General features: G+C 46.2%; 1 protein-coding gene across 1 annotated transcript in view; it reads left to right on the top strand.

The window, feature by feature from the left end:
* Nucleotides 1-17297, top strand: part of UBASH3B (ubiquitin associated and SH3 domain containing B) — a 60971-nt gene extending 43674 nt beyond the window's left edge. Inside the window, exons 7-14 of the mRNA XM_082070588.1 lie at nt 5132-5267; nt 5508-5628; nt 6485-6607; nt 8519-8611; nt 8864-9008; nt 11205-11311; nt 11851-11960; nt 12492-17297. Of these exons, the coding sequence (XP_081926714.1) occupies nt 5132-5267; nt 5508-5628; nt 6485-6607; nt 8519-8611; nt 8864-9008; nt 11205-11311; nt 11851-11960; nt 12492-12629 (973 nt within the window). The 3' untranslated portion in view covers nt 12630-17297. The remainder of the gene's footprint in view (nt 1-5131; nt 5268-5507; nt 5629-6484; nt 6608-8518; nt 8612-8863; nt 9009-11204; nt 11312-11850; nt 11961-12491) is intronic.
* Nucleotides 17298-18121: the final 824 nt, after the last annotated feature.

Raw genomic sequence — 18121 nt, 5'->3', positions numbered from 1 at the left:
CGGTGTAGACACCTCTGTGCTGGGCCAAGGATCAGGAAGGTTTAAATTTGAGCATTACTTTGGGAAGCGAGATCTGCTGGGTATAATTCCTCAGGGAAGAGGACTTGGGATCAGCAGTGTTTTTTAAGATACCTAGCAAGATATTCAAAAGTGATTCATTGCCTGCCTGCCATTGGCTTGAATGAGAATACAGACCTCACCTTTTTGAATAAGGATATGCCTTATGCCTCTTGATTTTGATGGGAATTAGTTAAACAGCAATCAAAAACTAGTACTTGAGGGGTGGGTTTGGGCACTGCTGCAGGGCTGTCTGTATCTCTAAGCGCCCAAACGCCTTTGAGAAATCTGGAGCACAGGGGGTAGTTTGTATGCAAGAGCACGAAATGAGGAGAGGAACGTTCCTGCTGCCCCCCCGATGAGCACCGTGCAGGTACAGAAGTTTGGTGACGGTCACACCAGAGCACAGGTTCGTCGCAAGGGGAAGGGATGGACACACAGAACAAAACACAGGCAGTTCATATTCCAAATTTCAGTGGGCAAACGTGACCTGTGGAGACAGGCCGAGCAGAAAGGAAAGCATTCGGTAACCCGTGTCAGCACAGCACTTGACAGTAGAAACCGATCCAACATGTTTCCCAAACAGCACAAACCTATATAGCGAGTCTGTTGCCATCAAACTCCAACTCATCTTTCATTGTGAGAAAAGACCTCCAGTAACCAAAGCTTAAAGAAATGAAAATGAAGACACATGGGCAAAGTCAATCAGAGAGTTTCTATGAAGACACAACTTAATCCAGACCCTCCAGCCTCCAAATCCAGCAACACCATCCTTTCTTCACCCAAAATTTGCTAGCCAAAATGGTCTCGGGTCCACATAGGCTGCTCAAGTGCATTCTGCTTTGTTTTCTTAGAGTGCCTGGAAGAGTTCTGAGGCCTAGGGAGCAGCATGGAAAAGAATTACTATTGCAGCAGCAACTCAAAGGAAAGCCAAATGCTTTGTAACTCCCGCACCTCTGCCTCCAGATAAGCAAAGAAAGGAAATGCCCTTTCCCTGATTACCGCTAAAGACTATAAATCATCAACTGGAGCAAGCAATATGGAACATTTATCAAAAACATTATTACATACCCGGAAAACAGCCTCATTTTACACAACGGCTTCCCGCAAGGAATATTATGTTACAGAATGTCATGTGGACAAAACAATATAGCAAGCTAAGGACAACCTCCAGGCCACAGTATTCACGGCAAGATCCTTGTGGTAAGAGAAGAACAGCGCACAGATATCTTCATTTTGTAGGCAAAAGAAAAGTAATCGTGGCAGTACTCACCGGGACCGGCGGACCCCGCTCGCGGTGTTGGGACGAGGCCGCTGTCGGTGAGCAATGCTGTGATCCTGTGATCCGGGCGCTGGTTTGTGCAGCCACGTCCTCTTCCATCCCTGCAGAGGATGAGAAAGAAAGAAAGAACAGCCATGGAGCTTTCCCTCCTAATCGCAACAGACTGCATTCCTCAAGTCAAAATCATGCATTATTGAGATCATCATGAAGCTCATCCAGTGCAATCCCCCCATGGAGCAGGAACACCCAGATGAGGTTACACAGGAAGGTGTCCAGGCGGGTTGGAATGTCTGCACAGAAGGAGACTCCACAACCCCCCTGGGCAGCCTGGGCCAGGCTCTGCCACCCTCACCCCCAACAAGTTTCTTCTCCTCTTTCAGTGGAACCTCCTGTGTTCCAGTTTGCACCCATTGCCCCTTGTCCTGTCACTGGTTGTCACCAGAAGAGCCTGGCTCCATCCTCCTGACACTCCCCCTTTCCATCTTGATCCCCAGCAATGAGTCCCCCCTCAGTCTCCTCTTGTCCAGCTCCAGAGCCCCAGCTCCCTCAGCCTTTCCTCACACGGGAGATGCTCCACTCCCTGCAGCATCTTTGTTCCAATCCCTAACATTGTGTGGTTCTGTGAAAATACAGCGAGTGAGGCAGGAGCTGAACAGTGGCCTGGTTTTGTGGACATGGTTTTTATGGCTAATATCCAAATAGCAGCTCAAGGTCTCTGCCCGGCACACAGCCCTTGCTGGCTAGCACTGTACAGACATATAAAAAAGACGTCCCTGCACTGCAGCAAGGGCTGTGCCTTGGCTGCAGACCAACGGGCTGCCGCACCAAGAGGACAAACCTGATTATCTGTTTAATAGGGGAGAAGAGGGTTTGCCTTCGAGGCAGAGTTACTGCCCATGGAACCAGGTTGTGCCTTGAGAGACTCCAGGGCTGAATCCTTTCCCTGTCTCCTAAAAATAGGGATGGTATCACTTCTCTTCTGCAAACCCCAAGGATTTTCTGTACACCTAAACTACATTTCTTCTCTGGCTGTGTGATTTCTACTCATGCCAAGGACCGGACCTGCTGGTAACAGTGAGGGGAAACATTCGATCTCTGATCAGTGCTGTAGGTTGGAAAATGATTGAAGATAAATTGCTTCAGCATCCCACACAGTGCAACCCAGATCCTCGGTCTGTGTGACCCATTCTTGCCATCCCTTTGGTAAGCGTATGTGAGTGAAAAATAACCTTTCAGAAAGCACTGGACTCTCCTGAGGGGAGAGAGAGATAAGATGTGTTCTGACCGAGCCTAGGAAAGGACCTGACCATAGGTACGCTAAAAACAAAATACTTCATGGCAGAAGCCACAAAAACCAAGCGTTCAAACCCATGGGGCTCTCCACATATACATGTAAAGGCGTATGGCAGAAGTAAGAGTGCTATCTTTGTATCTGTGGAGCCAGCACCACCCAAAAGCTAAAATCTGTGATGGTTCCCTGCACTGCTTTTCCATTACCAGCCAAGCCAGAAATAGTCGCCTCCTCTGCCCCAAAATGGACAGGAGCGCTGCAGATATTACACACCAGTCTATTTCGGCTCCTTGTGAGATGCCAGAGCTATTCTTTGCCCCTTTAATGAGCCTGAGAAATCAGATTTGGCACAAGTACCGGGGGGAGGAAAATCAGCCCTAATTTTTCAAGCTATATTTGGGGCTCAGTGGGGTTTTTTTTCCCCTCTCTTTTCCTCCCATTCTTCACTGGATCCTTTTCCTTGGGAGTCCCTCTCCTCTAGATAATGATGAGTGACGTGGCAGAGGAGTCTTTTCCTACACAGAGCTGAGAACTAGCGTTGTTGTGTCGCGACAGAGACCTTTTCTCCATCCTTTGCTCCAAGCATCTCCATTCTTCAAGGGGCCTCTCCTGCCGCTGCCCCCGGGGACACAGCAGCACCGCTGGTAGAGCACCGAACACAGTAAATGCTGTTTGCCTTCAGTCTCTGTTTGCCAAGCAGAGGAGCTACAAGCCTTTGGGAAAAGCTTCCAAACAATGACCTATGCTTAGAAGATGACTAAGCTGAAATAGCTTCAGCAGCTTCTGTTTTCCAGCAACATCAAGGAGATAGCACTGAAGTCAGACTGGTGGCTCTGCTCCAGACACGGCAAGATAGGAAGCCTTTGCCTCACCATCATTCGCAGCAGATCCTAGCATCTATAAATAGATACCACAGCGTCTGTGGCCTTTTAATAAGGGATTAGAGAGAAAGAAAGTCTCCGAAATTGTGCAGCAGCTCCTGGGGATGAAGGGAAGAGGGGTAACCAAAAAAATCCTTCGTATTCTCCAGGCCAGCATCCTTAAAAGACAAAGCAGGAAAGGGCTGAGATGGGATGAGGGTTTGGAAGCTGCAACACAGCAATAGTGACGGGGCCTAGCTAAGAAATCCAGATCCTTCTCACGGTGAGATATTCGAGTTTTCGGGGCAGTGAGGATGTGTCTGTGCAGCTGCACCCGCGCTCCAAGCCGACCACGTAATAAACGTGATCAATGTCTGTCCGTGCTCCCTGCGCACGCCAATGCACTCGGGCAGCTTTTGGGTCGGAGTTGGCCTTATCCTGCCAGCTGGAAGTGGGTATTTCTGCCTGCAATACAGCACATGCAGATATTCTGAGGAGGAAGATTAGACATGATTTCTCACCCCAGCACTTGGAAATATTTCCCTCATCCTCCCAGGTAAGGGACCAGCATCAGGACCAACAGTGTGGTATTCTTTTCTTCTTCAAACTGGTGCAAATCTTACGATCTCGCAGAAGATCATTTTACAAAAAATGCAGATGACCTATTTTCATTCCCTTGTTCGAGGCACTTGGTGTCATTTTAACAGCTCTGGGACCCCTCTGAGATTTTGTCCTAACGAGGTGCGAGTCAGGAAGCAACTTCTGACATATTCAAGGCACTGAAAAGTGCACGCAACAGCAACTACGTCTGTCAAAGCAAATGACCACGTACATTATCTGACAACGGGGTTTCTTTAAATGACTAAGCAAACGTGACCCATACAGTGTAACCTCATCAGCAGAGGGTCAGTGCAGCTTCTGTAATTGCCTGGCAGAGTTTACTCCCGAGGGTCTTGGTCGAAGTCCTTGGATGTCTGGCCATCAGAGCTTTATTCAGGGGGACCATCATTAGATAAACCCTTGAGGGGGAATAGGATCTATTATATCCCTTTGGCTACACTTAACAGGAGGCACTGGTGAGAATAAATTCCCACTGGAGACAGGAAAGGGAATAGCACTGAAAAATGTAGCAACAACAACCCAAACTGAATGTGCTGTGTCCCTACCAGGGGATACTTGTGCGCAGGAACCCCAGAACTTGCCCTTCTACCGAAGCAATAGCTTGTGCCCCAAAGGTGAGTGAAAACTCATTAGTTTCCAAACTTTGCTCCATGAGACCGTGGTAAGTAACGTGCAGCTGGTCCCCAGATGATGTTAGCGAGCGTCCCGGGGCTGTGAGGAAGCTCTGGGCATTTTGCAGGAGAATATTTGAGAGCTGACAGAGCCTGACACACCAAAGTTTGGGAACTGTTGTTCTGTGAAGCTGTTTCGAAGGAAACAGAGAGCCTGTTGAGATGGGGTTTGTCTCTACATCACCTAGCAAGCTGCCCTCTAGGCAGCACTAAAATACAAGTAATAATGTAATAACATGACCATAGTAATTATCATCAGTTCCCAAAGACTACAGAAATGTCCTCACTGCAGCACAAGCACATGAAGTCCAAAGCGTTCCCAAAGCCAACACCTTTCTATTTTTGGCAGGTCCTACTCAATTCTGAATACTACATCTTCCCCATCCTTTCAAGCCTTCACTGACGGAGCCCTGGAACGGAGACAGCAGGACGACCAAGGACCTGGGGACGCAGGACCACTCACCATCATCTGCCAGAACGTGCAGGTGGGGACCCACACACACAGATCACACAGAATTGTGGTGGCAAGTTTCCACCAACTGGCCTTCCCCCTGAAGTTTTCTGCTGGTCTCTTTTCACCGCACGCACTGGAAGTTTCATTTGTACGCACATTTGCACGAGGGTAAAGCAAGAGGTGCCCGGTCTTGACTCCCATAAGTAAATCAGAGCTCAGAAAACCCCTTGTGCTTTGGTGAAGGTCAATCATCCTGTAATTTTCCTTCCAGCCCCTGAGAATAACGAGCCAGCCCGGGCCTCAGAAACGCTGCCTGTTTGTCTGCAGACACGGGGAAAGGATGGATGTGGTTTTTGGGAAGTATTGGCTGTCACAGTGTTTCGATGCCAAAGGTGAGTCGGTTCCCCTGGGTCTCTCGGGTTTAGATGAAGGAAAGCGAGTGGCAACCAACTGGGGAAAGGTTGGTTTTCTAACACAAAACGTTGTTTTGAGCAGTTACGAGTGGAAACCCCGCGGGTGCGGAGTCCAGGGCTGCAGTCAGAAGTAGAAACACCAGCCACGAAGTAAATGCTACATTATTTGGGAGAGTATTGCAAGAAAAACTTCCATTAAAGTAACGCTGCCAAAGAGCATTTTCATTTGGAAATGAAGCCATGATGCTGGTAGTCAGTGTCCAGTGCAAACATCTTTGGCACAGTTGGCTTTCGGTCCTAAAGGAAAATAACACCCATAGGTGCAGTTCAGGGTGCCTTTTGGAGCATCAAATAGAGTTTGCAACCCAGTAATATGCTTGAGTTTCAGACTGTAGTTAACAGACCATAATTTCAGGCTCTGTTAGCATTAGAGCTGATAGGAGATTTATCCAAAGTCTTTTTTCTGTTAAAAAAATGCCAGTATCTTATAGCTAAAATGGCTGGAAAAAAAGGATGATTTTACAACTACCTTCTCTCTAAATTACATCTGAAGAGCTCTGACATTTTAGCCTCCTGTAGAAGTGTAACATTTCAGGTTCCATTTGTTGTGGGATGGAAATTTGTTTCCTTCGGGGCATTAAATTAGCAACGTTCTGAACTGATACCTAATTTGCTCCGATTCCTGATTTTATATGGGAAAAACGCCTCGACAAACAGGTCTGGGCAGAACCTGCATGGTACGGACATTGTGATGGAAGAGGGTGGAAAGAAAGAAGAGGCCTGATGCTCTCTGATCAAATAATTCCAACACCTGCTTCTAACCTTTCTCTTACAGGAAGGTATATGCGTAGTAACCTGAATATGCCTCACAGTTTACCTCAAAGAAGCGGCGGTTTCAGGGATTATGAGAAGGATGCGCCCATCACCGTGCTGGGCTGTACCCAGGCGAGGCTCGTGGGTGAGTTGTGCTCCCACACACGGCCTGAGCAACAGAAAGCACAAAAATTGGAGTCGGGTGCCCTGAACTAACAGGATTTAGATGTTTCGAGAACCTTTGCAAAGTCCCTTCAGTGGCAAGCCCTCTGTTTCAGAGCAAACTTTGTCTCCTTCAGCTGCTGCAGCGGAATTAAAGACAAAGCACAGGATCTAGGCCGCGGTATGAAATCAGAGCTGTTAGCACGGCGAGCGCAGGGCGTGCGTTATCACCCTGGAGGATACTGTTGTTACCAATGTTGTCGAGGAATGCAGCAGCGTTACAGTCACCACATGCAAAATACGCTTTTTCACAGAATCCCAGGATGTGAGGGGTTGAAGGGCCCTGGAAAGCTCATCCAGTGCAATCCCCCATGGAGCAGGAACACCCAGATGAGGTTACACAGGAAGGTGTCCAGGCGGGTTGGAATGTCTGCACAGAAGGAGACTCCACAACCCCCCTGGGCAGCCTGGGCCAGGCTCTGCCACACTCACCCCCAACAAATTTCTTCTCCTCTTTCAGTGGAACCTCCTGTGTTCCAGTTTGCACCCATTGCCCCTTGTCCTGTCACTGGTTGTCACCAGAAGAGCCTGGCTCCATCCTCCTGACACTCCCCCTTTCCATCTTGATCCCCAGGAATGAGTCCCCCCTCAGTCTCCTTGATTTTGGCAATGTTACATCTCGATCTGCAGTTAATATACTTATATCAAACCACCTGGCTTTATGTTTATCTGGCAAAAACACAGTCCATGTTATTTCCCATGTTGTCCCACCCCCCCATACCTGTCCCTGGCTCCTGAGCCTATTCATTTGTGTATGGAGAGAAAATTATTTAATAGCCGAGCAGCACATATTGAGCATTGTGCTTAGCAGAGCCCAGCCCCTCAAAGACATGAGCTTCAGAGCGCCGTACTTTGCATTTTCTCCAATTGAAGTCCTGCGGAGCACTTTGCCTTGGTCACATTCAAACTAGGGCAGCTAAAATTATACTTGCTTTTTAAACCAAAATAAATCGCTGTACAACAGCAGGATGCTCAGAACTCCCGGCCACATGGCACCGGGGTTGGCAATATGCACACGACAGAAGGCGAATCCGGGAGCAATCACAGCACACTTTGCTAGTGTCATTAAATGGGTCCGAGAACGACGAAAGCAAACCCGTGATGGAGGTTGTTGGATGTGCCGCTCCTTCTAAATTACCCCGCTTCTCCCAAGAGATTTATAGATTTGCTTTGACACGGTTACAGCCATCATTAAACATAACGAAGTCGAGGTTAATAACCCCTCCTTGCTCCCACTTCTTTGTCCTGCCTCTTCAAATATAACAAAAACCAACCCCTTCCTTACTACAAGTCTGTGCAACGCTGAGCAGATTCCTGTGCTCATTTGGTTCCCTTAGGCATTGCAAGAATATTAATAACCCTAATAATGGAGTTGATTCTTATCTCATTTTCAGTGATCTCCCACCTGTGTAATGAAATGGTAATTTACACTAGCGAAAAACCAAGCCAATTGAATTAAGTTGGGTTTGAGTTAAGTTGAATCATTCTGATTTACGGCTTACAAACGAAAACAAAATTAAATTCAAGCTCTCTACCATTTTTCTCCACACACTGTTTGCTGTTTGGCTAAATCTAAGAGAAACAGAAACAAAGCAAAAGCTGCTGCCGTTTCTTTGCATACTGGTTAAGTGTCTAGATAGACGTAGAGCAACACACAGAGAAGAACGCGCCCCGGCCCCACAGCTGCACATATCGCAGTGTCCGCTGTAATTAAACACACGTATTTCCCAAAACGCAAACTGCATGTGCTCCTTGCTGGGTGGCAGATGCCCTGCATTGCTGTCCAAATGCCATTTGTCTGCTTTTATTCACGGCTGTTGAAACTTGCTTGCAGGTGAAGCCTTGCTAGAAACTAATACCATTGTAGACTACATCTACAGCTCCCCGTCCCTGCGGTGTGTACAGACAGCACACAACATCCTCAAAGGTAAGAACCGAGCAGGCAGAAAGAGCTGCATTGTCCTCATTTTCTGGGAAACAGAGGTTTACATTCCTTGGAATATCCTATTCCGAGTACATATATCAAACACTTCATCTTCCATACATACTGTTAATCAGCTGCCTGCTGGAGAGAATTAAAAACCTGATTTACAAGCTGAAGTATTAAAGCTGCAAAGTCTTGCTGCTTTCCTCACCAGATACTTCCACTGATAGCTGGTTTTCTCGCTCCCTTTTCCAGGTATGCAACAAGAGAACAACCTGAAAATCCGAATAGAGCCGGGCTTGTTTGAATGGACCAAGTGGGTCTCTGGGAACACACTACCTGCCTGGATACCCCCCCTGGATTTAGCTGCAGCTACTCTAAGCGTCGATACAACCTACAGGTAGCAGGAAGGGGGGACGGAGGGTCTTGGATTGCTTTTTGGCTTTTTACTTTAATGGTAACACCCTGATGAGTTTTTAAATTGAAGCAATGACTGGAAAAGCTGTTGAGGCTCCCAGAATAAATGTGGAGAAGGCTCGAGGCTGCTGTGTCGAACGTGAGCTGACAATGGGTTATGATAAACCAAATCTCCCCGATTACTGGCAAGGTTCAGCGATATTGCTGATCAGGGAGCTCCTCTTTCCATTACCTGTCAGGTGTCAAAGTATTTATGTTTGGTTTAACCCTTCTCCTAAAACTGAGGGGTTTGGGCTCAGCTCACAGAACTAGTTTTGCGGACTCAATTCCCTGATCATCACATTCATACACTGAACCAGATCATGGGCTCATTCACACCAGCCTTTCCCCTCCCCAGAGGAAAATGCTTGTCTATCTCTCTATTAGGATTAGCAAGGTGATGGAGCTTAATTGTAGATTTTGCAACATCCTGGGGAACGTGTTTACATCTGTCAGGCATTCAAGGTCTCCTGTGATGTCGAAATTCAGAGGTTTTCTATCAAAGAGCTAAACCCTGAGCATTTATCACATCTCAGCAGTTACATTTGAAACATTTCTAGTGGAAAAAATTGCAGGTTTCTCCCTCAGTGTTTCACAGTATCCGCCGCAAAAACGGTTGGTGCAAGCAAACAAAGCTGGTGAAAAGCCATTTGAATGGCAAATGGATAAGCACCACTGATCTTTCCTCCCGCTTTGCAGAAAAGGGAAATGCAACGATTATTTGCTCGGCTTTCAGGGACCCTGACAGAGCCGCTCCCTCTGCATTCCCAATATCATCGCCAGAAAACACCACGAGGCTGCAGCCGGAGTCCAGAGGGAAGTTCAAGGCTCTCCGACTCCCCAGTGAAGCTTCACAGCCCTGGTGCCCTCCAGCCTAACACACAAATGCTTTTGACTGCAAACCGCAGAGAGAAAGGCTAAATAAAACCCAGCAGAAATAGTCATGTGGCAAAGAATAGACAAGACGATCTGTTGGGGCTTCCTACCCTCCAATTTATGATTCATTTATACAAGCCAGACTCAAAGAGCTCCCACAAAGAAGGCAGCTCCAGAAAGGTCACACGGTTCCAGCCTCCACCACGTTTGACTGCGGAAATATCTGTATCATGATGATTTCTTGCAGAGCCCATCCCTTTCTGTCTTAGTGTGAGCCTGAGCAATCTCAGATCAAACCAAACCATTTCTAATACACAGTGTACAAAGACAGGAGTTCCACCTACGTGGGCATGGTGACAAATACTTTGTGGCTGGGCTTTTGCGGTGTATGGTATCGCCAGAAACACCGGTGTTTGCCGGTGTCACGCTGCACCCGTGTGTTAAAGAACCCTCAAGTGGAATAAGTGCCTTGTGCTGCATCTTTTTGGTCTGCAGCTAAAATTCCAACACTCCGAGGGTATCTAAATAGAAGTCCCTACACTATATTTATCCCTGAAAGGGTATCATATGGGTAATGCTCAGCAGAGCAGCTGGACCACAGGAGCCTCTGCGGCAGAAAACACGTGCCTTCTGGGAACATTGGGACAAATATTCCCAGCACAAGACAAAACCTGCTTTTGTGTGGTCAGCTGGTGATGTGGGGGGCTTGGGCACGGCCCTCCTGGTGCTCTGTGTCACCCGTCACAAGTGCGATTCCTGTGCATACATGAGGCCACCAGATGGAGAGGAAAAGTCAGCTCCTTTCCTTGCGCCGGGGTGTGAAAATACAACCTTCTGCTTCCCAGCCCCTGCTCCTCCGTGCACATCAACCTGCTCCAGCTGATAGAGCCACCAGCTTCACACGGGTGGGTGAGCCCTGAAATGCGTTAGTCAAAGGAGACGTAACTAAATAAACATGAAGCGGTATCATTATTGCCACGTGCCGTTGCAAAACTAACACAAGTGTAATCAGCACGTCTTATGCTGCCTCCACTAACCGCTCCACTTATCATTTGTCCCAGTTAACCGAAATATCTTAATGCAGCGACAGCAAACATCTCGGTTTTGAAGTTTAAAAATCATAGTGGTCCCGACGCAAGACGCACATCTGGGGATTTGGGGAATTGGAAGAGTTAAAGGAACAGATACTTTCAGATGAATCATAACTTGCACTTAAAGCTTCATCACTTCTCCTAGTTTACCGGCCTTGTTTTTCTGCTTGCAGACCTCACATTCCTGTCAGCAAGCTGGTGGTTTCCGAATCTTATGATACATACATAAGTAGAAGCTACCAAGTAACAAAAGAAATCATCAGTGAATGTAAAGGCAAAGGTAAGTGCTACAGACGGGGTGAAAAACAAGCCAGCCCCTCTCCCAGCGACACTGGAAACTCGAGGTTCTGGTCATTTCACTGATGTAATTTCACTGCTCTGTCTCTATATTCTATTTATTTTAATGTTTTGCCCACAAGCCTCGATAGCACAGTGTGATATTGGTTGTAAAGCATCCTGGAAATGAACATCTAAAGCTATTGGTGTGGGAAACCAGCGACTGAAATTAAAGTGCTTGTTTTAATCAGAATTAATTTGGGGGTGAAGTATTTGCTTCACAAGACAGCTGAAATCATCTTTTCTTCAGAAAGCCATTTTAAAGCAGTAACACTGGTTTAGCCGTTATCCCAAAAATTGAGAAATGCTCTAAATATGTTGCTAAGCCACGCTTTCCCCCCCCATATGCACAGTTTAACGTGTTGTTATACGACAAACTGAACCCATTTTGAATGCTCTGCTTAATCCTGGGCTGCAGTCCCTAAAGCTGGCTTCACCTCCCTCCTCAGCCTGCGTTTCTCGCTTGATTTTGGTTCATTTCAGGAAACAACATCCTGATCGTGGCACACGCGTCCTCCCTGGAGGCCTGTACCTGCCAGCTCCAAGGGCTCTCGCCGCAGAACTCCAAGGACTTTGTACAGATGGTCCGAAAGGTAATTAATTACCAGCGAGGAGTAAAGCTCGCTGGCTTTACAGAATAGAAACCTGCGATCTGCTTAACCAGGCAGAGGACGCTTTGTTCCTCCTGGCTGATTGTTTCGCCCCTTATTGAGCTTCGAAGGCGTGAGAGTGAAGCAGATTGGTTTGAGAGGCTCATGGTAACGTGTCGCTTCTGTCACGGAGAGCATGGGATGAGATGCCCACCTACCGACTGCATTCTGCCTGTAGATACTTACAGAGACTCCCACAGTGCCCTCCAGTGCCGAAAACACCCTCACCGCACTTAACAGGGCGCTACAACACTTCCCCTCCTCATTTCACTATAAAGAGTTGGGGAAAAGGCCTGAAAATTATCACGGAGCCTCCCGCCTTTGTTGCTTTACTCCTACCGTCATTTCTGAAAATGGGCTTTGGGGAAGAGGGGGAGAGAGAGAAGATTGAAATGCTGCAGTAGCACAGCAGGATCGAGGAGCTCCCTCCATGCATGCCACTCATTGCCTTTATTTCCATCTCTCTCCGCACAGATTCCGTATTTGGGGTTTTGCTCGTGCGAAGAACTGGGAGACACGGGCGTTTGGCAGCTCACAGACCCCCCCATCCTCCCTCTCACACACGGACCAACTGGAGGCTTTAACTGGAGAGAAACCTTACTACAAGAATAGGCAAAGCTACACGAGCGAGGAAAACCCATGGCCTTTCCAAGCTTTGGGCAATGTCCTTTCTTTCTTGTGTTTATTGACAGTGGAAAAATAGTCATAAGATGTTCAGTGGATGACACAAACAGCTGTTCTAGCATATCTCTCACCCAGCCACACTCACGCGAAACGTCTCATGTACAACTAGGCCAATACAAAAGGGAGTGATTTCAAGGAAAAAACTATTAAAATGCAGGTTGAAGCTCTGTTTAGTCAGTAGCTCAGGTAGATGTTCCCACCTCTGATAACACCAGTAGCTCTCACTGCCTTTTGCACCACATTAGAAACAACTAGCACTGTGTAAAAGTCAAGCATTCAGGATGCTGGGGTATTTTTTTCCACTACTATTTTTGCAAAGCAGCAGCAGGCTTATTCAGGACCACGTGCTGACACCCCCATCACTCACAACCCCAAATTCTCGGCAGCTTCTATAAAGGAAACCACCACCAGCTGGAAATGAGAGTCCAGCGTTGCCTGTGCAAGTAGCAGCAGATCATTCCTCTCCTTTATTTCGGCGCCGTGGCAGGGGTTGTGTTGGCCACGCCGAGGATGCAGAGACCGATAGACACTGAGCCACGTCAGAAGAAAAGCCGGAATTCCTCATCAGTTACAGATGAAGCCTGCACATCAAAAGATGTTGTGAACCAAGCCTGAGAGCGGTTTCTTTGGAGTGGATAGGAAACAAGCCTTTTCCAACGAAACCTGATGGATTTAGAAAGTTTGGCATTGTTTCTTTCCTTTATTTAGATTCTCGAAACCCACCCTTGTGCACAGACCCAGCCTAAAGTGTTTGTGTCATTTAAATTCCCTTCAGAAGACCTTGAAAAACACTTTTCTGCCGCGATTTTGTGCTGGTCATGTACACAGTGGTGGCTTTCTGTCCCTGCGAGCTGTTCGGTCCGCTCTGATGAGGTCCTGCAGTAAGCAGCTTTCTTCAGGAGGTAACGATGAAATCAAGAAGATGCTGAAACTCGGTCCCCACTGCACGCTTGGCTTCTTTTTGCTTAATTCCTAAGTGCCATCTGTCATAAAGACAAAGCAGATCTGGAAAAGCAGTGCAGTTAAATTTAGGAGCAGCGTGCTTGGGCCTGTTAAGATGCTGTTTATCTGGTGGGGCAAGGTTAGAGAAGGAGAAGAGAAGGTTTGCCATCTGTAGCTAAAATCTTGGAAATCACACGGAGTGGCCTCTTAGTGCAACAACCTGCAAGATGCCAATAGCAGCTGATTCAGAGGAGAACGCAGAACGCGTCCCAGGGGGTGGTTTACAGCATAAAATGGCTTCGGAGCAGGTTAATTTTATCTTAAGTCATCTGCGTTGGGTCAAAAATTTCCTGCAGACGTTTGTATGGGTCTTCTCAGTATAGGCTCGCTTTCAGAAGGTACTTAAAAATGTGCTGAAATGGGATGAAAGAGATTTAGGCATACTCCTTTCTTCGTTCGGGCCCTAAGTCTGAGTATCCACGTAAAAACCATCAAAGGCAAGTTCAGAAGTACCAGGAAGGAAATTCTGGCATCCTAGGTACCCCTCTGCTGTCCACTTTTCCTCTGCAGAAAGTGTTCATGTCCTCACTGGAAATGTTTGTATGGCACAGAAGTTCATGCCCGCTGACTTTGACAAAGGCTTATTATTCCTAGCGAGAGCCAAGCTGGGTTTTTGTGCTGGTTTCTTATAACCTTCAGCAGGAAAGGACTGAGCTGCAAAGGAGGAGCGATAAACTGCAATCCCGTCCTCCTCAACGGGGCAAAACACTCCGCAGCTGCCATGGAACAAACCTTAGGGGGGTTCAGCTCGTCTTTGAGTTTTATTGAGCTTGCCAAATAGAGTCCATTAGATTCTGTCCAGATTGTGAGTCAGCAGAGAGCTCGTCCTGTGCAATATGTACATTGTCACGCTCCATAACGATAGCCCGTTATTTATGACTATGTAATACACAGTAGGCCATTCATAAGTGCATTATTATACCAGGGATGTATACTGAAAAGTCAGGGAGATAACTTATGAGATGACAGAAGAAACTGCTCCCGTGCAGCTATCCTGCTGTCACTTTAGTTTTTAACTGTAATTTAAACTATTTTGGGCTGTGTACAGACATTCTGAAGAGCATTTCTGCCTTGTTTTCCTCCGTGCTTACTCACTGCAGATTCTCAAAGAGTTCAAATAAATGACAATCACACCAGAACTAATTTGGTTATTAATGCATGTGTAACTCTCCAAACTGCTTTTAGTTTCATGCTATGGGCCAGCAGGATGTAATTTGGGGCAACAAATATTGCCTATAGGAGGCTACTCAGGTCCTATTGCAGTTAAGTGACATTCCAAGGAGTTTATTTAGACAGCAGCATGAAGCAGAGCAGGAACAAAACCTGAAGGCACAATCTGAATATTGGACTAGCTGATCTTTGCATACAGTAAGTAATATAGGAAAGAGTGTTCTGTTTGAGAAGGTAGATGTTAAAATACGCTCTTCTTAAATATATATATATATATTTTTTTGGATGTTTGGGAAAGTATTTTGACAGTTGTAATCTTATCTCAAATTAGATTTTTCAAGTGTCAGGAACGTCAGAAAGGAAAATGGTATTTCCTTCGAGCATTTTGATTTCTCATAGGGGCTTTGTGTTAAGTAGTCTCATGTTGATAGGGCTCATTCGGGGGGAAAAAAGTGTACCTTTTAAGTTTTTAGTTGATATGTTAAGAATACCAATCAATTGCTGCTTCACTTTCACTCCATTGCTGCTCATTAATGTGTATTTAATATCACCTCAGTGTTTTGTCCCAGAAGAACATTAGACTTGCTCTATCTGAAGTGCATGCCAGCCTCTTCCTTGCCTTCACTGTGAGCTGCATCAGGTCCCAACAGTTTAATGAGAGTACAGAAGGCAAATAGCAGTTCCTAGTTCTTCCCCTCTCTTCCCAATGGAGGAAAAAAGCTGCAAATCTGCCACAAGTAAGTTGTTTGTCCGGTATTTTCATAAACTGCAGATTAAAGGGCTGGAAAAATACAAGAATCCAAGTGCAGAATCAGATTCCAACGCAGCAGCAGCTGATGGAATGATGCTCCGCACCAGAGCTGAAAACCAGGATATTGGAAGAAGTTCCGATTTGATCAAGAGTTTACCCTTATCACTACACTCTGTATCTCCCTTTGCTGCAGGGGCTCCATTTCCAGATCAGTGCACGTGCTGGGTCTAAAGTTTCATGCATTTAGTGCAGTAGCAGCTACAGCCAAATACTTGGACCCTCTGAGCACGCAGTTGGGTTCTCTGTGAGCGTAAAACTCAAGTCAACAGAGCTTTGCTTCTTTATGCAAACTAAGGATCCAGTCTATAACTTATTTCCCTTTTCACTCGGTCCAAACAGTTGCAGAAGGCAGCTGATGGTAGAACGGGTGATCGCCTCTAGGGCCTGCGTTATTATGAAAGTGATAATTTACATCGCCAAATCAGTGGTTGTTCACAAGAACTCTGCAGGAATTACCGTTAGTGAACACAAGTGGTAAATCTCCAAAACAAAGAGGGTGGAAAGGATGCTGAAGCGCTATTTCCCAGCGTATTATTTTGCCCCCCGAGGTAGGAATATCTCAGGGATGTGGGTCCTGTCATCCCTGAGCGTGGATGAAAAGGATGGGGAGGGGGTTTTTACAGCACTGTGACAAACTCAGCTCCTGCTTCACCCTCTGGATGCTGAGCCAGGGCCTAAGGGAACAAAGAGGGAGATTTCTCATCGTTTCCTCAGGCTGGGGATGAAGATGCGCAAAGCCTGGTCCTGCCACACTTGTCACTGCTTTATCGAGGAATTTGGAGGACTCAGCAGTGCGGGGTTGAGCCCTTCCAGCCCTGATTTGAGAAACGCACGCAGAAGTAGAACGATATTTAGCATCTGATTATATTCATTTCAAAAAGCAGGACACTAAATAGCCGAGTTAGGCCGCAGTCAACCAACCCTCCTTTAAACCCACAGCTCCAAATTAATCTGCGGCACTGCACAACTTGAAACATGTTGAAATTCCACATGCAAACTATTGTTTAGAGGGGAAGCCTTAATAGTTTGTGGGGGTTGATTTTTTTTTTCATTATTTGAACTTTTAAATCCATGCGGAACGATGGTGGGAGCAGACGTGCTTAAAATGGTGAATGAGGGAATGAATGGAAACAAAACTGAAGCAGTAAGTGCGATTGGCTACGTACGCTCTGAACCGCTTCTCACTTCTCACCACTTCCCCAAATACATGTCCCTGGGGTGCACCATATGTGATACAGAACAGAAAATACACAGCCAGTTCCCTTCTATTACTTCCCATTAAAACGTATTTTCTGAAGTTTCTCTCTGTGGACGTCTCTTAAAACTTGATGTTATCAATGGATACTTTTTATTTTCATTTCAAACATGTATCGTTCTGTTTATTATGTTTTTTAGTGTGAGCAGATTGTATTTATTTGAGAAAAACGTTTGCTGTTTAAAAAAAAACCCAATAATTGCATTGCCAAAAATAGCTGTAATTACCTGTGACATCTGTATTTTTTTATTTTGGGGGGATTTATTGGTTGGTTTTAATCTCATTTTCAAGTGCTAACAACTGTTAAAACAACCACCGCATTTTAATTTGCTTATTACATTAAATGGATTTCTCGGAAGTCGGACAAAAACGTCTCGTAGGTGATTAATAAAGCTGCCGCGCACCCACACCTTCCCATGCCCGTTTCAATTCTCCTCCCAAGCACCTCGGATTTGGTGGCGCGAATGTTCTGACACAGACCTGCAATGGACCCGGATGGGGTGGCAGCCTCAGAAGCATGAAGAATGGGGAATTTGAGTTGCATTTTCCTTCCCTCCACCAAAAGATGAAGTTCATCTATTTGACAGCAGATGGCACAAAACTATCTCAAGTCTGGTTTTCCTTCTGCTGCGCAGGAACAGTTTTCCCTCCGGGTTGGACGCAGGTGATTTCACAGAATCACAGGATGTTGGGGATTGGAAGGGACCTCAAAAGATCATCCAGTCTCTCTATTGCTTGATGGCTTTTTCCCCCAGAATTATTTTACTGTCAAGTTTAGATGTGTGGAACTGGAAACACAACTACACCAAAGCACCTCTTACCTTCTCAACACATATCTTCTTTCATAATCTGGATCTTTTAATCCAGCAGTAGTTTAACCAGCCAGCAAGACTCCTTTCGAACCAACTAACGACACTAAACTTCATGGCCCATAGCTCTGTTTTCCAGTAAAACCCATCCTATTATGATTAACACAAAAGCCAGAGCTTTTTGGAGTCAGATATACACTGCGTGATGCACTTCCATGCACCTGAAGGTTTAATGGAAACAGGTTCTAGTAAATTGGAACTGAAATGCGTAATGTATTTATAACTAACCATTTTGTCCCATTCACTCAAACTTGTGCCCTGTAAACACACATGGCTTTTACACCACACTTCTTATTTTATCAGCTCATGTTGA

This window comes from Streptopelia decaocto, assembly GCF_964273445.1.
Source record: "Streptopelia decaocto genome assembly, chromosome: 21".
NCBI classification, from domain to species: domain Eukaryota; kingdom Metazoa; phylum Chordata; class Aves; order Columbiformes; family Columbidae; genus Streptopelia; species Streptopelia decaocto.
This window is presented reverse-complemented; position numbering and strand designations above follow the sequence as displayed.